The following is a 26564-nucleotide window of genomic DNA, read 5'->3' on the forward strand; positions in this document are numbered from 1 at the left end:
TCACAGAGCTCTAATTTTTATAATAAAGCTGTGTGTATGCACTCATCGTGGGACTCAGTGGGGGCTCCAGAATACACCCCACAATCGGGGTCCCCACACCCCCCCACATCGCCCGAGACCCTTGTGGGAATGGGGGGCTCGGGGGGGGGGCTCTGCAAGAGGGCGGCACCCCGGAATGTGGCCTTTGGAGGGGCAGAGGAGCCGGGGAGGGGGGCTGTGCAGGGCTGGGAGGGGGACAGGGGGCTTGGGGGGGGCTGTGCAAGGCTGGGAGGGGGACAGGGGGCTTGGGGGGGGGCTGTGCAAGGCTGGGGGGGACAGGGGGCTTGGGGGGGGCTGTGCAAGGCTGGGGAGGAGGACACGGGGCTTGGGGGGGGCTGTGCAAGGCTGGGGGAGACAGGGGGCTTGGGGGGGGCTGTGCAAGGCTGGGGGAGACAGGGGGCTTGGGGGGGGGCTGTGCAAGGCTGGGGAGGAGGACACGGGGCTTGGGGGGGGCTGTGCAAGGCTGGGGGAGACAGGGGGCTTGGGGGGGGCTGTGCAAGGCTGGGGGGGACAGGGGGCTTGGGGAGGGCTGTGCAAGGCTGGGGGGGACAGGGGGCTTGGGGGGGGCTGTGCAAGGCTGGGGGAGACAGGGGGCTTGGGGGGGGCTGTGCAAGGCTGGGGGGGACAGGGGGCTTGGGGAGGGCTGTGCAAGGCTGGGGGGGACAGGGGGCTTGGGGGGGGCTGTGCAAGGGTGGGGAGGGGGACAGGGGGCTTGGGGGGGCTGTGCAAGGGTGGGGGGGAACAGGGGGCTTGGGGAGGGCTGTGCAGGGCTGGGGAGGGGGACAGGGGGCTTGGGGGGGGGCTGTGCAGGGCTGGGGAGGGGACAGGGGGTTTGGGGGGGGCTGTGCAGGGCTGGGGAGGGGGACAGGGGGCTTTGCAAGGGTTGGTGCAGCCTGTGCAAGGCTCGGGGAGGAGAACGGGGGGTCCCAGGGGCGCACATTCTAGGGGGTGCCGGAGGGTCGGGGTGACCCTAAGGTCCTCGGGGGTCCCTGTGTATTCCGGGGGCTCCAGGAGGGTCCGGGGGTCTCGGTTGGATTCAAGGGGTCTCGGCCGTGCACGTGCCAGGGGTCCCGGTACATCCCGGTTCATCCCGGGGGTCCCAGTTTATTCCGAGGGTCCCAATTCATCCCTGTTCATCCCGGGGGTCCCGGTACATCCTGGTTTATGCCGGGGGCCTCGGTTCATCCCGGGGATCCCGGTTCATCCCGAGGGTCCCGACCCACCCGGTTCACCCCGGAGGTCGCACGCTGCGCCCCCAGCAGCGGGGGGCGGGGCTCCAGCCCGCACGGGCTCCGCCCCCTCCTCCCTATTGGCTGCTCCGTCTGCTCAGTCCCCGCCCCTCCTCTCCATTGGCCGAGAAGCCTGGCTCGGGCCCCGCCCCCCGCCCCGTCACTCCGAGCCGCATCCGCGTTCCCATTGGCCGCAGCCGCGGAGCGGGGCGGGCACTTCCGGCCGCCCTGCGCTTCCTCTTCCCCCCCCCAGCCCTGCCGTCCCTCTCCCAGTGACTTCCGGTCGGCGGTGCTGGGCGGGGGGTGCGGAGCCGCCGCTCCCCTCCCCCCCGGCACCCGGACCCCCGCCAGAGCCCCCCCCAGCCCCGGCGGAGCCCACCTCGCCCCGGGGGATCTGTCACCCCCCCACCGCCCCCCCCCCCCCGGTCACCCCCGCACCCCCTGCCGTGGGGCCGCCCCTCGCACAGGCCTCTCTTGGGGCCCCCCTCCCAAGGACCTCTCCTGGGGACCCACTTCCCCACACCCCCCCAGGATCCCTCCCCACCCCCTGAAGACCCCTCCCCACTCCCTCAGGACCTCTCCCTAGCCCCCCAAGACCCTCCCTAGCACCCCAGGACCCCTCCATACCCCCCCAGGACTCCTTCCCTAAGCCCCCCAAGACCCCTCCATAACCCCCTCCCTAGCCTCCCCTCCTCTACCCCGTCAGGACCCTTGTCTACACCACCCAGGACCCCTCCACATCCTCCTTCTCTAACCCCCGCCAGCACAGTCTGAGGTCGCAGCCCCCACCCCAGTTAAAGAGCAGCCCCCTTCCCCCTTGTACCTCCTTCCCACCACAGGGTGAAGCCCCCGCAGAGCAGACGAGGGTGCTCCTGTTCCCCCCCTTTCCAATCACAGGAGTGGGTGCCCCTGAGGAGAGGTATTTCCCATAAGCACCCCCCTCCCCATCTTCCCACAAGGAGGGGGGATTGCCAAGCAAAAAGGGGGGGCTCCTCTCAGGCCAAGCCCCTAGGATAGGGGCTGTTCTCCCCCCTCCCCCCCTCCAGCCATGGAGATGCAGAAGGGGAAGGGGGGAACAGCAGGAGGAGGAGGGAAGTTGCTGGTCTCCACTCTTCTGGATGCCAAGGATGAGTTGGAGGAGGTAGGTGCTTGGGGCTGGGGGCAGGGGGGCTCCAGGGGAGGATTAGGGGCTCAGCCCCATGTGAGGTGCAGGCAGGGGGACACACGCAGGGGCTCCAGGGGAGGATTAGGGGCTCAGCCCCATGTGAGGTGCAGGCAGGGGGACACACGCAGCGCCCCTTGCCTGTCCCTGTGCAGGGATGGGCCTCCATCCAAGCAGAAACCACCTCCTCACCCCGGCTGTGCTGGGGCAGGGTGGCTGCAGGTTGTGGAGTGGGATCATGAAGCTGCTGAGCACCACTACGACCCATCTTTCCAACATCTGGGAAGCTTCTTGACCTGTGTCACCAGGCTCCACATTACACACCGCCGTTCTGCTTCCCTTTGGGCTTTTCTTTCTGCCCTGGGAAAAGAAAACTGAATCCTTTACAGGTAGGGAAGGTTTGGGATCTCTCCAGGATGGCTGGGATCTGTTCCTGGTGTGGAGAAGCCATGGAAAAGCTGGTAGCGCAGGGACATGGATGAGGTGGATGCACTGCACAGACCCTTCTGTAACTCTGGTTTACACCTGGCTGTCAAGAACTGCCAGACTTGGGGGAGAGACTGGTTATTTATTGTGTGATGGAAACAAATGTATTTGGAGCTCATGGAATGGTGCAGATAGGGAAAAATAACACATTAAATTTCAATTGCAGAAGAAATCCAGGGTGGTGACTGGAATAACTAGGTCTCAAGGTCTGGAAACTGTCCTTTGCCATCTAGAATGTATTTATATTCCTTCAAAGCACTTGTCGGTTCCCGTGTGTGTTTTGGGTCCTGGCCAGGTCTGGACAGAACGTTCCCAGCTTCGGTCCCGTGCAGCTGTGTGAGCCTGGCATGGCCGGGAGCTTCGTTTGGGCTTGAAAATTGGCTCCAGGCTACTAAAATGGGTCTCCTAGGGTCCTGGTCACCCTCACCTGGGTCTTTCCCTCACTTGGGTCCTTCCCTGAGAGCACAGGGTCTGGGAGGGAGCTGCCACAAGTCAGCGAGTGTGGTGGAGGTCAGGTTTGGTGATGGCAACTCAACCAGGCAAACATAGATACAGAAGGAGAAGTCTTTCCAGGGAGAAGCCCTACTTAACCAGCAAACCCGTCCCTCTTAAACCACTGGAAAGCAGCACTTTTGACCGAAATCCCAGTCAACTGGGGGAAACAGGTTGGAGTATTAATTATTCTCCTCAGTGCTGATGGATTTACTGTCACGAGTTTCGTGTTCCTTGCAGTAAAGACTCCAACAAACAGGAAGCGAAGCATACACAGGAAAAGCTGTGCGTGATCCTTGCATGTTGAGTCTTCCTAGTAAACAGGCTGCCATGTTCAGAGAAAAACCTCCAGTCTCTTCCTCTAGGAGTGGTGGGAGCTGCTGGTGGCAACACAACTGTACGATTGTTTAAGTTGGGAGAGATCTTTAGGATCAAGTCCAACCCTTAACCCAGTGCTGTCAACTCGTGTTGGAGTGCCTGAGTGACGCAGGGCTACAGGGCTCAGCCCCACATCCAGAGCCAGCAGAAGGATTGAGCTGGACGGCGATGAGTAGCAGAGCCAGCACAGGTAGATCAGCGGAGAGGACAGGGGCAATTGTGGATACAGAACAGGGAATATGGACGAGAAGCTCAACGTGAGCTGGCAAAGCATGCTGGCAGGTCAGAAAGCCCAACTGTGTCCTGGGCTGCATCCAGAGCATTGGACCAGCAAGAGAGGAGGGGATTCTGCCCCTCTGCGCTGCTCCATAAGACCCACCTGGAGCCCTGCGTCTAGTTCTGGAGTCCTCAGCACAGGAAGGACATGGAGCTGTTGGAGCGAGCATAGAGCAAGCCACGGAGATGATCCAAGGGTTGGAGCACCTCCCATACGTGGACAGGCTGGGAGAGTTGGGGTTCTTCATCCTGGAGAAGAGAAGGCTCAGAGGAAACTTTAAAGCAGCTTCCAGTGCTGAGAGCAGCTGTAGGGGACCTGGGGAGGGGCTCTTGGTCAGGGAGTGCGGAGATAGGACAAGGGGAACGGTTTTGTGCTGCAAGAGGGGAGATTGAGATGAGATCTCGGGGAGAAATGTTCTGCTGTGAGCATGGGGAGACCCTGGCCCAGGTTGCCCAGAGCAGTGGTGGCTGCCCCATCCCTGGAGGAGTTCAAGGCCAGGTTGGATGGGTCTTGGAGCCCCTGATGCAGTGGGAGGTGTCCCTGCCCATGGCAGGGGTGGGACTGGATGGGCTTTGAGGTCCCTTCCAACCCAAACCGTTCCATGAACCTCCAGCACGTCTTTGTCACCACATCTGGGTCAGTTCCTTTTGATTTGTATAAGCTTACTTATGCCGCTGTTATGGTTAAAAAATAAAGCCAGTTCTGGTACCCACAGTGCACGGTGGCTGTTGATATCCGGGCCACCAGCCCAAGTTAAAATATAGGTTGAACACATCTGTTTTGGGGAGAAAGAGGTGATCAAAATAACCAGAGCTTGTAAAAGCACATCTCCTACCCAATATTAAGACAAAGAAGTTGTCTTAATTGGGTTTTGGGAGAGGCAGCAGAGCTTTTGGCAGGACCGTGAACCATTAAACCTGCTCCCAGGTAGAAACACCGTGTTCAGATAGCCTCGTTCCCGGCAGGACTGAGTTCCTGCGCTTCCCATTTATCCCAAGAAGTGAATACCAAGACCTGATCGAACAAGACCATCAGCAGCTCTTGGATCAAAGACATTATTTGACACTGTGCTTCCTCACAAAGCTCTTCTGGTGGCTCATTAGCGCTTTATCTGCCAACAAGTTGTCTTATTTCTCCTTGGGCCTTTCCTAACTCAGTTTTTTCAGCTGCTGGATCTTGTCCTCCCTTTCAAATAATTCATCTGCTTTAGATTGGAGATTTTCATGGGTTTTGCCCCATTGCGCTCTCATAAAGCCATCTCTCATAAAGCCTGCAACAAAGCCTGTTTCACAAAGGCATTATCTCTGCTTTACTGACCAGTACATCTTCTTTCATAATGCCTCCAAGTGGAGAACTGTTGACCTCTTTCTCAATAGCTTTTTTGCTCCAGCCCCTTTGATATGCAAAGGAGTTGCTAATCAGCTCTGCAATCGCTGTGATGGGTCTGCATTTTAATCAAGAAGTGAAACCCATTTTAATCGAGAAGTGACTGCGCAGAAATAACCTCCTTGTACCCTGCTTATTGCCTGTCTTTGGCTGCATTTGTTGCTTTTCCTTGGTGCCAACAGGTTGTTGTTCGATTAACTGAAGGCTCCAGGAAGGGAGAACCTTGTTTTGTTGGGTGCTGGTGGCCCTCGTGGCTGAAATGATCACTGCTTTGGTGTGGAAGTGATGCCTGGCTTTCTTTGCTGGTGCCACATCATAAACAGAGCTGGGTTTGTAGGAGATTAATTTAGAGCAACATCTCTCCACGCAAGCTGTAGTGTGAGAGTGAGACCCCAGCATTAGAGGAGCCCTGCGGCTGAGCTGCTGTTATGCCGCCAGCCGAGAACCTGGCTCTCTGCCTATTTCATGGGACAGTTTATGTTGGAATGGACCTTAAAGCCCATCCAGTTCCACCCCCTGACATGGGCAGGGACACCTCCCACTGGATCAATGGCTCCGAGCACCATCCAACCTGGCCTTGAACACCTCCAGGAATGGGGCAGCCACCACTGCTCTGGACACAACTTCTCCACAACTTCTCTTATTTGCAGGCTCTTGGGCATCATCACTGCTGCGAGAGCACAGGGTGAGCCCACGTGGCTGTTCTGTCACCATCCCCATGATCCCAGCATGCGGTGGGGAGAGGATGTGGCTGCTCTGCTCATGCTTTCCCTGCATGAGGCTGCCAGCAGCAAACACTAGTGCTCAGATGGAGAAACCATTTCCGCATGTGGCTGCTGAAGAGGAGGCAACTCTGATTTCTCTCGAGTGGAAGCCTTTGCCATTTGCTTTTCCAGTCTTTTCATGCCTGCGCTCTTGTAACTTCCAGTCCTGACTTCGTGGCTCTTCTGTCACTTCATCCCTTGGGGTGCTCACATTCAAACATCTGCTCCTGCTGTTTGTTCTCAGCCAGAAGTCGCTCAGATGCGAAGTGATGAGAACAGGTTTCCAGACTGCTGCCCCACAGCCCAGCCTTCCCACATGGATGGGAGCGGTGGGTCTGGTGTTGGGGAGCTGCTGGATGTCAGGCTCTGGCTTCCCAGCTCGGCTCTCAGGATGAGGATTGACAGCCCTGCCTCAAATCCAGCTTTTGCACGGCTGCGCCTTGGCCTTCTGTCAAAGTGACATCAGCTGTAGAATCTCTGGATAACCACACAGTTACTTTTTGGCTCTTTGAGCAGCACCAGCAAAGTGTTTACAATCCAAACCTACGAATAAATGAATGTTGATGAAGCAGTAGCTTCTCCAGCTGGCAGGAGACTTGGAACCTTGACACAAGCCAGAAATGGCTGTTGCATCTCCAGCTGCGTTTTTGGCTGTTCAGGTGTTCGGGTGGGGGTCAGAGCAGCCTCTGCTGTATCTCGATGTGCTTGAGTGCCCTTGTTCTTCCAAGTTGGTCATGTTTGGCTTTTCTCTCTTTCAGAGGCTGGAAAGATGCGTGGCCATCGTGACTTCGCTAACCAACGGGCTGTCAGAGAGGGAAGCTAACGATGCTCTCAATGCTCATGTAAGTGTCATCTCCTTCAGAGATGAGAAATCCTGACTGGATGCAGTAATTCATAGTGTGTTGCACCCACAGAGGTCTCTGAGGATGCGGGCATGTGGGCTATTAGTGAGGCACAAAGAACAGGCAGATATGAAGAGGTGGGGAACGGAGCCTGCTGTGCTCTCTCTCACTCTCCCAGCTTAGTTACAGCTAAAACAACAGGGCAGCTTTAATCCTGGTCTGGTCACCTATTTGGAAGCTGACATGCAGTACAATTTCTCCTCCTTTACTCTGTTCTCATGAGACCTGTGTCCAGTTCTGGAGTCCTCAGCATAGGAAGGACCTGGAGCTGTTGGAGCGAGTCCAGGGGAGGCCAAGGAGATGATGGGGGAAGAACCTCCTGTATGAGGACAGGCTGGGAGAGTTGAGGTTGTTCACGTTGGAGAAGAGAAGGCTGCAGGCAGACCTTAGAGCAGCTTCCAATACCTGAAGGGAGCTACAAGAAAGCTGGGGAGGGACTTTTTACAAGGCTATGGAGTGATAGGACAAGCGGGAATGGCTTTAAATTGAAAGGGGGAAGATTTAGATTAGACATTAGGAAGAAATTCTCCATGATGGGGGTGGAGAGGCCCTGGCCCATGTTGCCCAGAGCAGCAGTGGCTGCCTCATCCCTGGAGGTGTTCAAGGCCAGGTAGGATGGGGCTTGGAGCAATCTGATGCAGTGGGAGGTGTCCCTGCCCATGGCAGGGGGTGGGACTGGATGGGCTTTGAGGTCCCTTCAAACCCAAACAATTCTTGCTGAAATCTGGCTGAGTGCAGCTCTTTGCGGCGTATGAGCTGTCTGCACGCAGGCATTGGTAGTGTTTACCTTCATTCTGTATTTTTTTACCCCCATGTTATTCAGATCAACTTTTCCTGCCCTCCACACAGTCTGGCTCCACGCCGCTGGAGAGGGCAAGTTCAGCCTTTCTTTTGATGGCTGGAGGTTTTATTTCTAACTCTGCAGAGTCTTAAAATACTCTCCAGCAAGCTGCAGATGTTACCGTATAAGGAGAAGTGTCCTGTGACAATGTTAATGGGCTCCAGTGATGTTGGTTACAGTTTTTCCTCCCTGGAACACCTTGGGCTGTTGGAGTTCTTGGTACAAAGTTACCTTACCTTAATGGGAAAAGGTCAGCAACTCAGACTGGATTTCAGGGCTCTGAAGCTCATGAAATGCTTTCCTCCTTGGATGAGCAGGTTGAAGGCTGTAAGAAAAGCCTGGGCAGGTCCCCAGCTGCAGGACCAGAGGAGCTGTGGCTGCCCCATCCCAAGGCCAGGTGGGATGGGGCTTGGAGCCTCCTGATCCAGTGGGAGATGTCCCTGCCCATGTCAGGGAGTGGAATTGGATGGGCTTTGAGGTCCTTTCCAACCCAACCCATTCCATGATAGGATAGGGCTCAGGGTTCTGCTGCTGCTCTTCCCTGGGGGCTGTTTCCCCTCAGTAGGAAGATGTCCTGAAGTGGAGCAACTCAAACCACTGGAAGGCTCTGGATACTGAGAGGTTTGCCCCGGCATGAACTTTGCAGCAGGGCACAAACTTCAGGGAGACCCTGTGTGTTTTCTGTGTTCCCTTGTGATCCTGCTCTGAATTCCTCACAGGTTGCTGGGGGCTCTGGTGACCCCTTTGGTGGGCTTCCTTCTTCTGTTGCTTTACTGACTGACCTCTACCATCCCATCTCACCTGCACATATGCTCTTCTCTCTCAGATCTGCAAAGGAACCCCCCAGCACGAGGAGATCTGCCTGGGTCTCTTCACTCTGGTCTTGACCGAACCGTCTCAGGCACAGAAGGTAAGGCCTGTGCCCAGCGAGTGCCCAGAGTTTGTCCGTGAAAGATTTTGCTTTCCAAGAAGCTGTAGATTTGGAGCTTTAGAAGTTTTGGGTCTCGTGCAGGCGTTAGAAGGCACCTGGCTGGAACCCTCAGCGCTGAGCAGTGTTTATTGTAGCAGGGCAATGACTTGGCTTGGACAGTTTTGTTGCATCCACGTGGTACAGGGGCTGCGGCAGCTGCTGCTCTGGGGAGAACAGACCCTACCACCAGGGAAGGGAACTCCTCTGGGCTCTTCCACAGCCCTAGAATTAATTGTTTTACACTGTGGGAGGCGAGTACTCATTCTTTAAGAAACTGTAAGGTCTTTCCCACTTTCTGCATTGTCTTTGGATGCCCAAAGCAGATTTGCATGCTGGAAGCCAGCTGTAGATGCCTCCAGAAACAATCATGTCTCCTCTAGAGGAGGAACATGTTCATTTCCTAGAGAAAATTGCTTTTTAGCAGCCTGCCTCGATTAATTTTCACAGACTGGATTTAATTTTTAAATAACTCTTTTAATGGTTCAGTAAACGGTGTTTTTTTTTAAATTGTAGTTATATACAAGATGAATGTTTTGTGTTTGAAGAATCTTGGATGCAGCATTGATGCTGTTGCTACAAACCAGGGATGCTTGGGGAGGGAGTCGAAAGTGCTGTTTTGTTATAGAAACCAGACCTGTTTGTTGCAGCTCTAAGGGGAAACAAAAGCGCTGTTGGAAGGACCAGGGGTCCGTGTTTGGATGCGTTTCAGTTACCAGGTTGCAGAGAATTTGAAAGAGTTGAAGTGGGCTCTTGAAGTCGGCAGGGTGAGCCGTTAGGAATTCTCTGTAAGTCTCAGCCCAAAGGTGACTGATGCAATCTTCTCTCTTGATTTAATCACTGTTATGAGGGCAGAGCTCTCTCCACCAAAGCGATAGACCTCCATTAGCTCTTAGAACTCGTAGCTGCCTTGGCATTGCTAGGTGGGACAGTCCTTGCCAATGAAGGTTCAGCTCCGTTCCCCAGAAATCACCTCCTGAGAGCAAAACTCACTTTTGCTGGGAGTCTTCAGGCCTGACTGCTCACAGCGCTGGTACAAGTAGTATTTCTCTTCTGTTAGATGGCTGTGTTCTGTCTCCTTTTTGGCTTAAAGCCTTCCCAAACCCTGACCACAGCCTGTCCTTAGGCTCTGACCAGATTGTGCCTCGTGTGCTGAGCATGACACTTGTAAACCTGGAGGTGCTGGATCCAGCTGAGGCTCGGAGCACCATTGGGCACATCCTTGCTTCCAAGACCCTGCCTGAGCAAGAGTATTTCCAGTTGCTGACTAGCAAGGTCCTACAGGATGGTCCTCCAAAGCCCGAACCTCCTCCATATCGAATAAATGCTCTTCTACCCTCTGGGATGCAATGGAGGACGGCCGAGATGTGGTGGGAAGAATCCAGACTCAACTGACTTGTGGGGTGGATGTTTGTGTACACTGGAAGCAAAGGTTGAGGGAATCCATCATGCTCCAGCTTTCCATCTGCAGGGCATTTGCTGGCAATTCCACTGCAAGAGGCTGAGGAAATCCTGGTCATCACATTCTGCACTGTAGTCTCCTCTGGGAAGGGGGAGCGAGGAAGGGAGCGATCCGTCTTCCTTGCTGAGCACTGACTTCATCTCTCTAAGATCATAGAATCCTGGAATGGTTTTTGTTGGAAGGGACCTCAAGCTCATCCAGTTCTACCCCTGCCATGGGCAGGGACACCTCCCAATGCATCAAGAGGCTTAAAGCCCCATTCAGCCTGTCCTTGAACACCTCCACGGATGGAGCTGCCTGGGCCGCTGCCTCACCACCTTCATCGTGAAGAATTCCTTCCTAATGTCTAATCTAAATCTTCCCCCTTCCAATTTAAAGCCATTCCCCCTTGTCCTGTCCCTGCACTTCCTGATCCAGAGCCCTTCCCCAGCTTTCCTGGAGCCCCTTTCTGTACTGGAAGCTGCTCTAAGGTCTCCTCGGAGCCTTCTCTTCTCCAGACTGAACAACCCCAACTCTCTCAGCCTGTCAAGAGAGTTGATGAGATGACAGGCTTGGAGCATGCGTTGCTCCTCATGGTCATGTTAATTAGAGATGGCTGGTCCTCCTGCTCTTGGGAGCATGTTACTTTTCTTAGGGAGTAATTGGATCTACCAGGCTGCTGAGTTCTGATGTCATCCACAACTGCCACCTGCCTGAATCCAGACAGCAAGGACAGGAAGCCAGTTGGTGATTTTTCTGCCAGGCTTTGGGGTGAATTTCTCCCTGCCTGTCGAGAGGGGTTAATGCTTGCCTGACTGATAAGGCATTTTGCAAGACTCTTGAGAGCACTCTGAAATCATCACACAGAGGGTAGAGCTCCAGCAAGAAGCCCACGGATCTGGGACACTTGGCACAGCCAGCCCTGGTTGTTCCAGTAACCATTGCCACATCTGGTCACAGGGAAAGATTTGCCACCTCAGGAGCATCAAACCCAGCAAGTGTGAAAGTGGTGCTGCTCTGAACTAAGTGCACCCCTCAAGGCGTCACCGTCCTGCTGGGACCTGTTGTTTCACAAAAAAAAGGGTGTTATCAGAGAATCATGGAATCATTGCGGTTGGAAAAGACCTCTGAGCTCATCCAGTTCATCAGACCAATCCCACCATGCCGACTGAACCTTGTCCTGAAGTTCACACGGTTTGTGAACCCCTCCAGGGATGTGGCAGCCACGACTTCTTTGGGCAACCTCACCACCTGCGCAGGAAAGCATTTCTTCCTAAGATCTCATCTAAATCTCCCTTCTTTCAGCCTAAAACCATTCACCTCCGTCCTATCCTTGCATTCCCTGATACAGAGCTTCTCCCCAGCTTTCCTGGAGCTGCTCTAATGTTTCCCTGGAGCCTTCTCCAAGCTGCACAACCCTAACTCAGCCTCTTCTAGTACAGGAGGTGCTCCAGTCCCTGGATCATCTCCATGGCCTCCTCTGGCCTTACTCCAACAGATCCATGTCCTTGATCATCTTGGATTTCTTCAAGTGTCATTCCCATTGCATGGATCCATCTTGTCTGGCACATGGCGTCTTTGTCTCCACCCATAACTGCTGGTGTGTGGAGGAAAGGTGGAAGTTCACTCTCTTCTTCCTGGAGAGGCTGTTTAAGACCATCCCTCGCTGATGGATTAAAGAAATGGTGACGCAGCCCTTCCTACAGAGGAAGATCAGATGAAGCATGTGGATCTCCTTCTCCTTCCTTGCTGCCCAGACCCTCTGGCTGGGAGAGCTTAGATGTGCTAAACTTGTCCAGCTGCGAGGAGGGACACTTGACCGTCTTCAAATATCAAAGTGACAGCAATTGCTTTGTAGATCTCCCTCCTCCGCCTGGCACCTCTCACTTTAATTAACACTTTGCTCTGGGATCAGAGTGCACCGAGCCCTCCCCATGGATGAGCACGGTGCTGCCCTGCCATCTCCTCTGGCATCTTTCCACTGTGTGCCTCTTCTGCCCTTCTCCTCCACTCCATGGCTGGTTTATTTTTCTTCTCCCTTAATTTAAAGTGAACATTTATCATTTTCTCCTTCCTGTTAATTAAACAGAGCAGCGTCTCCGATCTGCCAAGAGCCGGGAGGAGACAACGGACTGTTTGCAGCCTGGGCAATAATCAAGACATTCAGGTTCTCTCCCCGCCCACCCAGCTGCTGGGAGCCCTGAAGGCCCATACGAGCCCCTTCCTTTGGATTATTGCTGCCATCCTTGTGCCGGAGGCCGTTAGGCAGGGATCCAGGCTGATCTGGTGACATCCCGTACTGCTGTGACCTTGATAACATGGGACTTGTTCTCCTCTGGCCCGTTGTACTTTGGGCCAAGGATCAGCACCGTTTGAGGTGTGGCTGAAGTTCTGGTTTTCTGCAGTGTTTGCTTATGGGATTTGAGGAATTATGCAAGGTGAAGAGCTGCCAAGGTTCTCTAGGTAACAGGATGATGGTGTCCTTCCTCCTGGGACTTCTATAGGGATCCAGAAGTGAATGCCTTTGAGTGCCTCTTCTAGCTGTTCCTTCCAGTTCTTCTCCTGCCAGGTTGGGAATGAATCCATGCCACTGCAGGACCTCGTGGTGGCTTTAAATGCAGATGTGGCTGCTGCAGCTCTTGCACGTCCAGCAGAGAACCAAAGCTTTGGTGTTTCACTTTGAAAGCAGGAACAGAAGCTACTGACCACCAAGAAAAGCTAAGATGAAAAATATTCATCTCATCGCTGCTCCTAAGGGTGCGGAGATGACCCTGCTTGTGGGAGGGAAGTGTGGAGATGATAGGTAGTCACAATCCTGTCCTTGAGCACAGGAGGTGGGATCGAGGACCTGCCAACACCAGGATTTTCTAAACAAAGCAAGGGCTTCATCCAAGCCCAGGCAGACCCTGAGGGAACCGGAATCCCGTGTGCTCGCTCTTTGCTTTCCCATCAGGGCTGATGTCTGTGTTTCTCTGTCGAAGCCGATGCAGGAGATGATGCGTGTTCCTGGCCAGGTAGTCAGCTGTGTGGAGACTTTGAGTCTGGCTCTGCTTCGTGGGGATTCATTTAGCCTTTCTAAAGCCATAAAAGGCCTCAAAGAGTCTGCATCTGTTCTATTCTGTCCTTTTCTTCGGGATTTATTTAATACCTCTATTATTTTTTACACAGCACTGTATGAAAAAGGGAGGGAGTGCAGGGAGTCTGATCAAAGAGATCGTTTGAGGCCTCATTAACTCACCAAAGGAGGATGCAGAGACCAGACCCCTGCTCTCTGGAATATCATGACATTTACTGGCACAAATTAACATTCACGCAGAACCACTTAGCAAATTACTTCCTAATCACCCTCCACCCCCTGCTGTCCTGACCAGAGGGGAAGGGAGAGCCAGCACCTTTGCTCTTCTGGCGAGCGTTTTGTCTGGCAGATGAGAGTGGAGAAAGTTCTTCCTTTCCCTCTTCCCCTAGTGCAGCCCCACCAAATCTGCTGGTTTGGACTGCGAGCAGGATGTCTGGATTTCTAACCTGAAACAGACAACGTGGTACCATGGTTTTATTATAGAATTGTGGAGTTGTTTGGAGTGGAAGGGACCTCAAAGCCCATCCAGTCCCAACTCCTGCCGTGGGCAGGGACATGTCCCACTGGATCAGGGGGCTCAAAGCCCCATCTAATCTGTCCTTGAATACCTCCAAGGATGGGGCTGCCACCACTGCTCTGGGCAACCTGGGCCAGTGTTTTGGGCAAGACAGTCTCCAGATTCAGCTCTGTCTGACATCAAAAGTCTTGTGTAAGCAGTAACAGGTAGCATGAGGATGATCTGTGCCTGCTCCTGCATCTCTTTGAAGCTCCCATGCAGCCGTATCAAACCAGGAACGCATTGTAGTGACCCCAAGTCCTGGGGGCATCTTCAGCACGGCTCCGGTTGTCACTGGTGCCAGGGAGGTGGGAGTAATGAGGGGCTTGAGTGATCTGGATGTGGCTGTTTATGAAATGATCTTTCCTGCAGGACCATTGTCTGTTCTCTCCAGTGTTGGTATCCTAGAGCTGTGACAGGGTACAGGAAGGCTGGGATGAGGGGACAGGGACACCCGACAGCGGCCACTCTCCATTCTAGAGGGAGAAACCTTCGGCTCTTGGGGCCAAATCCAGGGCATCAGCTGTCAGAAGATTAATGGCTCGCCCTGCCTGGCCCTGGGATGCTGATTCAGGTCATGCCATGGGAGTCTGCCTGCCTTGGTGTTCTTTCCCTGAGATTCATTTATTTGCTGTTATCTGGTCTGGTTTGACAAAACCATTGTATGTTTTCCGCTATGGTTTTTCATCTGTAATCATCTTCCGCTCTCCTCTGCTGCAGTGCTACCGGGACTTGGCACTGGTGAGCCGAGACGGCATGAACATTGTTCTCAACAAGATCAACCATATTCTCATGGAGAAGTACTTGAAGCTGCAGGATACCTGTCGAACTCAGGTGAGGAGAAGCTCTTCCTTGGATTCCTCTGGGATTCCTCCCTGGAATCGCTCCTTTTACATCAACCAGGCAGGGGCTGACCAGAGGGTGCTTGAGTGTGGAGGGCTTGGGGTGCATCGGCACCAGTTGAGCTCCTCTGCTCTGTGTTAAGGACTGGTTTTGGAAGGGAAACATGGTGGGATTTGCCAGCTGAGGCAGCCACGGTGTTGCGGGGAGGTGTTATGGGAGAGAGATGTTAAGGGGAGGAGACCACTGAGATGGTCCAAGGGCTGGTTATGAGGGCAGTCTGAGAGAGTTGGGATTGTTCAGCCTGGAGAAGAGAAGGCTGCGGGGAGACCTTAGAGCAGCTTCCAGTGCTAAAAAGGGCTCCAGGAAAGCTGGGAAGGGGCTCTTGATCAGGGAGTGCAGGGATAGGACGAGGGGAACGGTTTTGAGCTGCAGTAGGGGAGATTAAGATGAGATCTTGTGGAGAAATGTTTTGCTTTGAGGGTGGGGAGGCCCTGGCCCAGGTTACCCAGAGCAGTGGTGGCTGCCCCATCCCTGGAGGGGTTCAAGGCCAGGTTGGATGGGCCTTGGAGCCCCTGATGCACCGGGAGGTGTCCCTGCCCATGGCAGGGAGTGCGACTGGGTGGGCTTTGAGGTTCCTTCCGCCCCAAACTGTTCCATGCTGCTTTGAATCTGTGATGAAAGCTGCCCTGGTCTCTCCCTCTGCCCAGCTGGTGTGGTTGCTGCGGGAGCTGGTGAAAAGTGGGGTGCTCGGTGCGGATGGTGTCTGCATGACCTTCATGAAGCAGATTGCAGGTGAGCTGTGCCCCAGTGGTGAGGTGATCACTGCCTGCAGCCCCTCTGCTTATGCCAGCGGGCTGGGCACTGTCGCTGATGTACCAGGGCTGGCTTGTGGTGTGCTGTGCTTGGCGTCAGAGCCAGAGCCTGTGCTGCTGCGCAGTCGGATCCGGACAGGCTTCCCAAGCATCTCTGTACCCGACTGACAGGCACCAAGCCTGCCCCAACCTGTCTGGTGAGGAAATCTCTCCAGGGAGGATGGAGCAGAGGATGAGCCTTCAAGGCTGTTGCTCCCAATAGCCTCTACGAGGGGTGAATCACAGAGTGAGCCAGGAGGCTTCTGGCAAGCGCTGGAACAGCCAGGAAGTGCTTTGGTTCCTGTTGCTGGCAGCTTTCACCCTGCAGCACTGCACAAGAGTACCAGGATCATCCTTAGTCCTTGCTCTGACCTCTGGGATGGCAGGAACCATGCGTATGGCTCCTCTGTAACTTATCAGAGACACTAACAGTGCTTCACCCCCTGTAAAGGCAGTAGCTGCTCCAGGGAGCTGACACCGGCTGTGTCGCAGCCCCCCACCCTCGGTGGGAGCACCCCACAGCTGTGCACGCACACACACGCCTTTCCGGATTCACAGGAATGGTGCCTCTTCCGTGTTCTCTCCTCGGCGCTGGTGCCGGCCACTGACGTCCATGAAGAAGGAATTAATGTCCCACTGTAAAACCTGACGTTGTGTTTTTATTGTGTGTGCCTGCAACACGGGGCTGGGTGGCCTGCATTGGAAGTTGCCGTGTCTGCTCTTCAGGGGAGGAAGAACGAGGAGGGAGGGGACAGAATCCTGAGCACGAGCCAAGCCGCGCTGGCCTTGTTGTCCCAGCGTAAACACACAACATTTGAGAAGCCACTGCTAAAGGCATCCTTTGTTTCCCCTCAGTTGCACCTCCCCGTTCAGCGCCCCTTCTGTTCTGGAAGGCCGCCTCACTTCTCACTGTGTTTATGATGCCTTAATTGTTATGATCCCATTGTTCTGGCTCGCCTGCTTTAGGCATTTTCTGTGCCACTGCAAGCAGGAATCCCGCTCCGTTCCCAGCGACGGAAGCCAAAGGCCCCAGCTTTGTGCCGAAGGCCTACACTGCGGGCGTGAGGCACCGCTTTGACACACAGCCTTTATTTGGGCTCTCCTTGCAGGCAGACGCTGTTTCCCCTTTGTTTTCTCTTTCCTCCAAATGTTGTCTCCAACTACTGAATCTCATCCAGCTACTGAATCTCATCCCTTTCTGGCTTCTCCTTTGCTTTCCAGAAAGACAATTACTGACTCCGTATTACCACAGCCAAGACCCTCCTGATCCTCCCCCAGAAAGGCAGTGGTCTCTGGAAACGTGCTCTATGTAGGATCAGCCAAGCATGTGTGGCAGGTGGAGTAGGACCAAGCAGGAGAGTGTTCTCCAGAATCAGAGTTGTTTAGGTTGGAAAAGACCTTTAAGATCATCGAGTCCAACCGTAAACCCAACACTGCCAACAGCACCGCTAAACCATGTCCCAAAGTGCCACATCTCTACGGCTTTTAAATCCCTCCAGGGATGGTGACTCCACTGCCTTGGGCAGGGCTTGAATATCCTTTCCATGAAGGAGTGTTTCCTAATACCCATCCTAAATCTCCTCTGGCTCAGCTTGAAGCCACTTCCTCTTATCCTATGGCTTGTTCCTTGCTCCCTGTTCCAGCCTTCTTAATTGGCTTGCCTTAGTGGGGGTGCAGGGAGATGGATGTGGTCGGTGGTTTAGTTGAGTCTGGCAACTGGTTCACCTGCCTGGCTTTTCTCTTCCCTTTTCAGGAGGCGATGTGACAGCAAAGAACATCTGGCTGGCGGAGAATGTCCTGGAAATCCTGACTGAGCAAAGGTAGGGCTGGTGGGGATGCTCTGGCAAAGGCCACTGCATTAAGAAGACACCAGTGACTACCCAGAGGGCTCCTCCTCTGCCTGCTATGCGGGTGGTTGTCCTGCTCGCTGCAGGAGAGGCAGATTTTGGGGTGGTGCGTTTGCGGTGACAGCCTGCGTGGGAGTGTGTTGATGGGCTTTCCTGCCCAAAAAGACCTCTGCGTTCCCTGACTCTGTTACCAAGCATATTTTCAAGCTGTGGCATAAATTTCTAGTGCTCGGAGCCCTCTCGCTGCAGGTTGTGTGTGGGAGGGTGTCCTGAAATCCCTCTGTTGGCAAAACTCCTCTGGGATTTGGAGAGGGGCTGCCCGGGGTGATATCTGAGCCAACCATATCCTGGGCATCAAAGGAAATGTGGCCGGCAGGGCAAGGGAGGAGATTCTGCCCTGAGACCCCCACCTGGAGCCCTGCGTCCAGTTCTGGAATCCCCAACATAAGAAGGATATGGAGCTGTTGATCCAGAGGAGGCTACAGAGATGGTCTGAAGGCTGAAGCACCTCCGCTATGAGGAGAGGCTGAGGCTGTTGGAGTTGTTCAGCCTGGAGAGGAGAAGGCTCTGTGGAGACCTTAGAGCAGCTTCCGGTGCTGAAAGGGGCTTCAGGAAAGCTGGAGAGGGGCTCTGGATCAGGGAGTGCAGGGACAGGGCAAGGAATAGCTTTAAATTGGAAGGGGGAGGATGTAGATTAGACATTAGGAAGGAATTCATGATGAGGGTGGGAAGGCCCAGAGCAGTGGTGGCTGCCCCATCCCTGGAGGTGTTGAAGGCCAGGTTGGATGGGGCTTGGAGCCCCCGATGCTGTGGGAGGTGTCCCTGCCCATGGCAGGGGTGTGACTGGATGGGCTTTGAGGTCCCTTTCAAGCTAAACCATTCTATGATTATGGACACAGCTATTCCCGTGGCATGTGCCCATCTCCAGACCATGCAGTGTCATCACCTTGTGTGGCTGAGGAGCACGCGTGGCTCAGGAGCACCATCCCAGGACCATTTTCTTCCCGAGTTTCCCAAGCTGTGGGGGAGGTGCTCCTTTTGGAGGAGTAGATCAGAGTTAATTCCAAAAAGCTTCCTGTGTTTAAATAACTCCTGCTTCATCAGGGCTGCGACTTCAATTTGTTGTGGCCAGGCCATCTGGGGAGTATTGTCCTGTGGGCTCTTCATTGTCCTTTGTTGGCAAAAGCAGCTGCTAATTGATGATAAGCAGAATTCCGAACTGCAGAGCCATTATTTTTAAATAGCCTATAGCTTTTCACTGAGCGCTGTCTATATCAGCAGCGATTCTTCTAAAATCGCTTTATTACTGCAGGTAACAATCAAGTTGTTAAAGCATTTTTTTGGCCGCAGCTCACAATTCCAGGGATTCTTATTTAGTGAAAAGCCGTGCTGTTGTGAGTGCCATCTAGTGCTCTGCTGTGCACAGGAAGAAGAGACCCTCTGAGGTCTAATGGAGTGGGAGCAGCCCTGAGGAGAAGGACTTGGGTGCTGGGGGAGGAGAAGCTCCATGTGAGCTGGAAAAGTGTGCTCACAGTCCAGAAACCACCCATGTCCTGGGCTGCATCCAAAGTAGTGGAAACAGTAGGGAGGGAGGGGATTCTGCCCCTCTGCTTCTCTCTGTAAGACCCATCTGGAGCCTGTGTCCAGTTCTGGAGTCCTCAGCACAGGAAGGACATGGAGCTGTTGGAATGAGTCCAGAGGAGGCCATGGAGATGATCTGAGGGCTGGAGCACCTCCCGTACGAGGCCAGACTGGAGAGTTGGGGTTCATCCTGGAGAAGAGAAAGCTCTGCGGAGACCTTAGAGCAGCTTTAAAGTGCTGAAAGGGGCTGCAGGAGAACTAAGGAGGGGCTCTGGATCAGGGAGTGCAGGGACAGGATGAGGGGAATGGTTTTGAGCTTCAAGAAGGGAGATTGAGATGAGATCTTGGGGAGAAATGTTTTGCTGTGAGGGTGGGGAGGCCCTGGCCCAGGTTGCCCAGAGCGTGGTGGCTGCCCCGTTCCTGGAGGTGTTGAAAGCTGGGTTGGATGCGGTTTGGAGCCCCTGATGCAGTGGGAGGTGTCCCTGCCCATGGCAGGGGGGTGGGACTGGATGGGCTTCGAGGTCCCTTCCATCCCAAACCATTCCATGATGATTCTATGATCTTTTGGTCTTGGCTGACCTTCGGTTCTTCACACTGTTGCCTCAGCTGCCTTTGTGCTAAGTTCAGCTCTGCTGTTCCCAATCGTATTTAAGTTCCTACCAGCTCTTGATGTGGCCTTCCTGTGTGCTGGTGCTACTCCACTGCCACCCGATGCCTTGGAGCATCTCGGAAGCTCTCCTTGTCTCACCAAAGCACATTGCATGTCTTGCAAACAGCTGGACTGTGGGAGAGAGAGCAGCTTCCCAGTGGTGATCCAAAGCCACATCTGGCCATGGGTCTGCAGGAGAAAGCTCTGTGTGCTGGATAACAGCCAGCTAGATAACACTTGAGGAGGGGAGCTTGTCAGAGAAGCACTTGTGAGAGGAAAAGTCTCGGCCACTCTTGGAGGTATTTGTGAAGTGTCACCGTAGCAGTGCCAAAACGGCTTGAGCACGAGGAAAGCTGAGGCTTAGAACAAGCCCAAGGGAGAACCTGCAGAGAACCTGCAACTCTTTGCTGCGATTTATGTGCTTTGATTAGGAGAAAAGCCAGAGCTTTAATTAAAGCCACGCATGTGAAGATCTGATGCCACATTCAGAGTGTTGAGTGCTTGCTTTAATTAAAAACAGTTACAGCAAAGCTACTTCTCGAGCCCTACCCGCCTTGGAGAGGAGGTAAATCCGCTGCCTCTCAAAAGCTGAGCGCTAATTTAGCTTCTTGCTGCTAACACCAGCGTGAGCGCGATGCTTCCTCTGCGTGTTTGCATTTGCTCTGCCTGTCAGATCGATGAATCCTATGGCTGTGAGTGGCTTTTTCCACCCCTCTTTGACAGCGTTTTTGTTTTCCACACAGCCCTCGCTGGGAGAAGCGGGAGCTGCTGACCTGCCAGCCCCCCAGGATCCCAGCTTTAATTACTCCCACATCCTCCCTGCCCTAACCTCCGCTCAGCTCCATGTGCTGCCAGGCCAGCCCACCCAGCAGCCTAATTAACCTGCTCCTGGCGTCCCGCTGGATGCGGGGAGAAGAGCCTGGGAAAGCAAACACTTGTCACGTCTTCCCAGGCTCCCTTCCGATGATTTAGGGTCGCTGAGTCATTTGCCGCTGGGCTAGTTGGTGTCTCTTCAGGTCGCTGTGGTGCTACGGCCATTGCCCGCAGTGGTGTCGCTGCCGTGGGACTTGGGATTTATAGCCAGTGGATGCAGTGGGTGATCAATCACGCTGGAGGCACCGAGTCGGCCTGGCTTGTTCTTGGCATCCAGCACAAATAACCAAGCTGCCGAGGTCCTTTTTATGGCCTAGGAATATTTATTGTTCTGCATAGATAAGGGAGGTTGGGAACACGGCACACCCAGCAGACTGGGCAGGCGGGGCGGCACAGGCGGCAGACAGCGTCCGAGCAGCCAATGGAGACGCTTTGCCGTGGGCTCTGCTGCTCCTAGGGAGCGGGACTGAGCACCTTGCCCATGCTCAGGATGCAAAGCTGGTCGGCTGGGAAATAAATCTGCTTCCAGAAAGCTGCTCCTGGGGACACAGCCCCTGTGATGACCGAAGCACTGCTGTGTCCCAAGGTAGGACAGATCCCTGTCACGATGGCGATGCGATGTCTCTCCCACCACAGACCCTCTCCATGCAGCTACATCTGCCCTCTCGCAGATCTCCCTAGGATTTGATGTCCAGCACATCTATTTCTCCCCAGACTTTGCCATTCGGTGCTCCCAGCTTTCCGGTGGTCGTGGCTCTTTTCCTTCTGCCCCATACACCGTTCCCTACTCACGCCAGGGCAGTGGCAGCCGTTCTTCTATCCCAGCACTGTGGGAGCTGCTGCCTGGTCCCATTGAAAGGCTCAAGAGCTGCTCTATCTCTTTACCAGTCGCCCTGCTTCTCAGGATACCACCAATTTTGCTGGATTAATCCACTCGGCACTGGCAGCAGGGGAGTGTGAAAACACCTCTTGCACAGGTGTACATGAGAGCATTTGGGGCCTGATCATAGGGGCAGGTCCTTTGTAGTTGTCCTGCTGTGTTGTCTTTTACTCAGTGCTCTTCTGGCTGTGGATAACAGTAAAGAGTGGCAGTCAGTGTTCATGTCAAGGTGAAGTCTATTTGTGGGGCAGCCGCTCCCTCCACTCGCTCCTGAGCACTTCATTGCTTGCAGATGCAAACGTCATAGGTGGTTGTGGCAGGGAACAGCTCTGTGGCCCTGGAAATCCACCCACCACTTCGCGGGAATACATGTGTCACCATCCTAGGGAGCTCAGGCTGCAAGCCCCTGGACAGTAGGGTGTGATGGGACCATCCTGGGCAAGGAAGAGGTGCCTACAGGGAAGCTGAGGAGGGGCTCTGGATCAGGGAGTGCAGGGACAGGATGAGGGGAATGGTTTTGAGCCGCAAGAGGGGAGATTGAGATGAGATCTCGGGGAGAAATATTTTACTGAGAGGGTGGGGAGGCCCTGACCCAGGTTGCCCAGAGCAGTGGTGGCTGCCCCATCCCTGGAGGTGTTGAAGGCCAGATTGGATGGGGCTTGGAGCCCCTGATCCCAAGGAAGGTGTCCCTGCCCGTGGCGGGGTTTGGGACTGGATGGGCTTTAAGGTCCCTTCCAACTAAAACCATTCCATGATTCTGTGACCAAGCGTAGCAAGTACCCAGTATGGAAAAGGAAACAGTGCATGGGTGAACATTCTCTGGGCTGTCCTAGCAGGCTGAAGCCCTACCCTTGCAGTTTCCTTTGTGCCTCAGTTTCCTCTGTCCTGAGTCTCTATGTTTATGTCACTGCTGGCTGTAGTTCCTCATGGAGGTGGCTGAAGGTGTTTGGGTTCTTTCTTACTTTGCAGAGAGTGGGTACTGAAAAGCAGCCTCCTGATCGCCATGGCGGTGTACACCTACCTGCGGCTCATTGTGGACCATCACGGCACATCTCAGCTCCAGGCCCTTCGTCAAAAGGAAGTGGATTTCTGCATCTCCCTCCTCCGTGAACGGGTGAGCAAAGCAGGAGGTGGCTGGGGAAGGAGTCCTGCCTCTCTGGGCAGTCTGTGTCTGCGCAGGGTGGCAGTGCCCTTGCTCCTCCTGCAGCTGGAAATGTGAGCTGTGCGGGTACCTCAGCCACTCCATGCAGGCGGTGGTATGGGGTTCATTCTCGGTGCGAGCTGTGGTTGGCTTTGGGACCTATTTTCCCCAGCTATCCCGACACTACCCAAGCTGTAGAAGGCGGGAGGCAGCGGGCAGCTGTTTTGATGGGGCTACTTCATTTCAGTCTGTTTTATTCAGGCGACAAGAATTCAGGCCAGTTGAAACCATTCTCTTTCTGCTGGACCTCAGTGTTTGTGGCTCACCATAGGATGATGGAATGGGTTGGTTGGAAGAGACCTTAAAGATCATCCGGTTCCAATCCCCTCCCATAGGCAGGGACAGCTTCTGCTGGATCAGGTTGCTCAAAGCCTCATTCAACTTGGCCTTGAAAATATGGCTGCAGGGACATCAGTTCCTCCCTTAGTGAGGCAGCTTTGCAGGCTTAAGGGGAAAACAATAGCCGGCTCCAGGCCACTCTTAGGTCTGTATCATGCAGACAAAGCCACCAAAGAAAGGTGTAGGCAGAAATTCTTGCATTTGGCGTCCTAACTCTGCAGGACATGGTCCCCGCTGCTCTGGGTGCTGCCCGCTCTCCCCTTCCTCCTTGCTGGATGGGAAGGACCAAGTGTCAAGTCCTAGCTTGAGAGACTGGCTGCAGTCCTGGAGTGAAAATGTCAGATTTATGGGCTGATTGTTTGCTTTACAAGAGAAGGAACATTTTAAAATAGCTGCTGACCTTCCCGCCTGTCACCCTGCCTCTCAGAACCTGCGAGCTTCAAAAGAGGGGCAGGCTGCCAGGGGCAAGAGTGTAGATAATGTGCAAAGAGTGAATCATCTGGAGCTGGTGGTAAGGTTGAAGGACTGACTGACTGTTCCTCCCTTCCCCTCCTCCTGCCTCCTGTGCTTTCTCCCTTCCCCCTGCTCAAGAGCAGGTAAACAGAGATTTTCCCTCTCCTTTTCTCCAGTTCATGGACTGCTTCATGATCGGCCGGGACCTTGTGCGGCTTCTTCAAAATGTTGCGAGGATACCTGAGTTTGAGCAGCTCTGGAAGGACATCATCCACAACCCACAGGTCCTCAGCGCCCAGTTCACAGGTAGGCAGGGTTGGAGCCAAAGGAGTGACCAGCTCCATCCTGGACATGGGGAGAGCCTCTGCTGGCCACAGGCAACCCCCTCCTGCTTTCGCACGCCCTCGTGATGGGGCTGTCATGACCCTCAGCCCATTCCAGGGTGAATTGGAGGGAGAATCCTGCACAGCATCTGGTTTTCACCCCATCTAGAACCATGCTAGAGCCAATGGGCTCCATCACAGCCCTACTAAAGCAAAACACATTGGGAATGTCAGTCCCTCCCTTAGAGAAGAGCGTGCAGAGCTATAATTACACCCTGTGATCACACCTCAAGACCCACGTGGTTGTTTCTAGAGCCCCTCTTGTCACTAACTGGAAGGAGATGCCTCCAGAAGCAGCTTTCTGCTGGCTGCAGGGAGCTTAGGAATAGGGGCAGGGCCTGGACTAGGCTCCCATGGTCAGCTCTGGCACTTGACAGCTTTTGCCATTGTTTTTTAAATGCTGCAGAGGCCTTGTAGGCATCTGGGCTTCAACTCATCCTGAAAAACAGCTTCAGGCCGCTATAACAACTGTTCCACATGAGCTGGCAAAGTGCGCTTGCAGCCCAGAAAGTCCAATCTTGTCCTGGGCTGCACCCAAAACAGTGGGACCAGCAGGGAGGGAGGGGATTCTGCCCCTCTGCTCCACTCTATGAGACCCCACCTGGAGCCCTGCGTCTGGTTCTGGAGTCCTCAGCACAGGAAGAACATGGAGCTGTTGGAGCGAGTCCACAGGAGGCCACGGAGATGATCTGAGGCCTGGAGTACCTCCCATACAAGAACAGGCTGGGAGAGTTTGGATTGTTCAGTCTGGAGAAGAGAAGGCTGCGAGGAGACCTTAGAGCAACTTCCAGCCCGGCAAGGTGCTCTGGGAGAGCTGAGGAGGGGCGCTGGGTCAGGGAGTGCAGGGATAGGACGAAGGGAACGGATTTGAGCTGAAAGAGGGGAGATTGAGATGAGATCTTAGGGAGAAATGTTTTGCTGTGAGAGTAGGGAGGCCCTGACCCGTGTTGCCCAGAGCAGCAGTGGCTGCCCCATCCCTGGAGGGGTTCAAAGCCAGGTTGGGTGGGGTTTGGAGCCCCTGATGGAGTGGGAGGTGTCCCTGTCCATGGCAGGAGGTGGGACTGGATGGGCTTTGAGGTCCCTTCCAACCCAAACCATTCTATGACAGACCATGAGGTGATGGCTGGGCCAGACCAGGGCCATTCAAATTTATTGTTTGTTCTGGGCTTAATTCTGATTGTTGCTTTGTTTAATTAAGCGCACTTGAAGAGGGAGCCCAAAGATACAAAGTGTCTGGGTCCTTCAGAGGCTGGGTTGAAGCTCCATAGCTCTAAAGCAAGAAGTCCAAAAGATGCAGCAGCTGATGCTTTCCAAGTGAGATTTTATTTCTCCGGGTAGCCTTGCACGCTCGCTGTGCTGAACACTCCGCTGTGGAGCTCACTGTGCATCCTGGGTCAAACTGGAGAGTGTTACAATTTTTATTGCTATGAATTATTCACCTCTCTTGGGGCTGTCACATCATCCTCTGTCTGCAGCCATTCCAGCAAGCCTCTGGAAATGGAGCTTTCAAGTATTCTGCCCCCTTCTAGTGCCTGTTCTTCTCTCAGGGGCCGTGTTAGTGTCACTTTAAAGATCTCAGATTATGCTCAGGGATACTCACAGCCCATCATTTGATTAAATGCTCCTTGAGCTCTGTGATCTCTGGCTTCTTCTCTGTCTCCAGCGCCTGTCTCCTGTCAGTGCTGGTCCCTGCTGAGCTTTGCCAGCCGCAGGGACTCGATTCTCCTCTCTGGGCTGTCAGAGTTACCCTGGGCAGAGGAGTCTTAGCCCTAAGGAAGGCTCACGTTTCACATTTTCAGGGCTCAACCCTGCCTCCTTCTGCAGCCATACGTTCACTAGAAGCTCTGGATCTTCCCAGCCAAGTGCTGAGCTCCTGTGTCCTGGGGCACCTAACAAATGTCTCTCTAGCCTAATGTCTTCCCACGCCGGTAGGGGCAGTTGGCCAGCGTTATTTCCTGGTTTGTTGCCAAATGACCCAGCAAAACAATACCTAAATTGGAGCCAACATCAACACTCCGGACTCGTTCTCCTCTGACCACTTGCAAGCTCCCAGTGTTTTTTGCCCTTTCTCCTTTGGTTCCCTTTTTCTCCTGTTTGAAACCACAACAAGTGGTCCATGGTGTCACCTGATGCTTCGTAAAGGTGAGATAAGACCAGGACAAGTGTGTGTGCAGACACAAGTGTGTTTCTCTGTGCTGTTTGAGCTGCAGAGAGCTGGAGCAGGCAGAGTTCACATCCCTTCAAGGGGAGAACCCAGCGCAGGCAGCCGAGCAGTGGCCGGGAGAGGTGGGCTGGGGCTGGCAGTGCACCAGGAGCCCTGGCTGGGTTCCTCACTCCACCCTATCCCACAGAGGACCCCGTTGCTGGCTCTGGTGGCCAGGTAGGAAGACTCGGAGCAGGAACTGATCTGTCCAGGGGTGCCCTTGGTTGTGCTTCGTTGTGTTTGGTTTAAATTTTGGGGCTGTCCTATGCAGGGATAGGACTTGAACTCGATGATCCTGGTGGATCCCTTCTGACTCGGGTCAGTCTGTGATTCTGTGTGGAGACTGGAAGGTTCCCTTCCCACAATAATCCCCTGCAGTTGATCATAAGAATGTTTCTTTGCCCTCTTGCCCACTGTGTAATAACTGCTCTGCAAGGTGGCTGTTACCTCTAGCAGCTGCCTCTC

At 54.2% G+C, this 26564-nt stretch overlaps 1 protein-coding gene across 1 annotated transcript in view; it reads left to right on the forward strand.

The window, feature by feature from the left end:
• Window positions 1-2015: 2015 nt before the first annotated feature.
• INTS3 (integrator complex subunit 3) overlaps window positions 2016-26564 on the forward strand; it is a 50085-nt gene continuing 25536 nt past the window's right edge. The window contains exons 1-8 of the mRNA XM_054050753.1: window positions 2016-2409; window positions 6972-7055; window positions 8783-8866; window positions 14717-14830; window positions 15547-15631; window positions 17444-17510; window positions 22490-22634; window positions 23690-23819. Coding sequence (XP_053906728.1) covers window positions 2317-2409; window positions 6972-7055; window positions 8783-8866; window positions 14717-14830; window positions 15547-15631; window positions 17444-17510; window positions 22490-22634; window positions 23690-23819 — 802 coding nt within the window. The 5' untranslated portion in view covers window positions 2016-2316. The remainder of the gene's footprint in view (window positions 2410-6971; window positions 7056-8782; window positions 8867-14716; window positions 14831-15546; window positions 15632-17443; window positions 17511-22489; window positions 22635-23689; window positions 23820-26564) is intronic.

This window comes from Cuculus canorus, chromosome 28 (genome assembly GCF_017976375.1).
Source record: "Cuculus canorus isolate bCucCan1 chromosome 28, bCucCan1.pri, whole genome shotgun sequence".
Taxonomy (NCBI): Eukaryota; Metazoa; Chordata; class Aves; order Cuculiformes; family Cuculidae; genus Cuculus; species Cuculus canorus.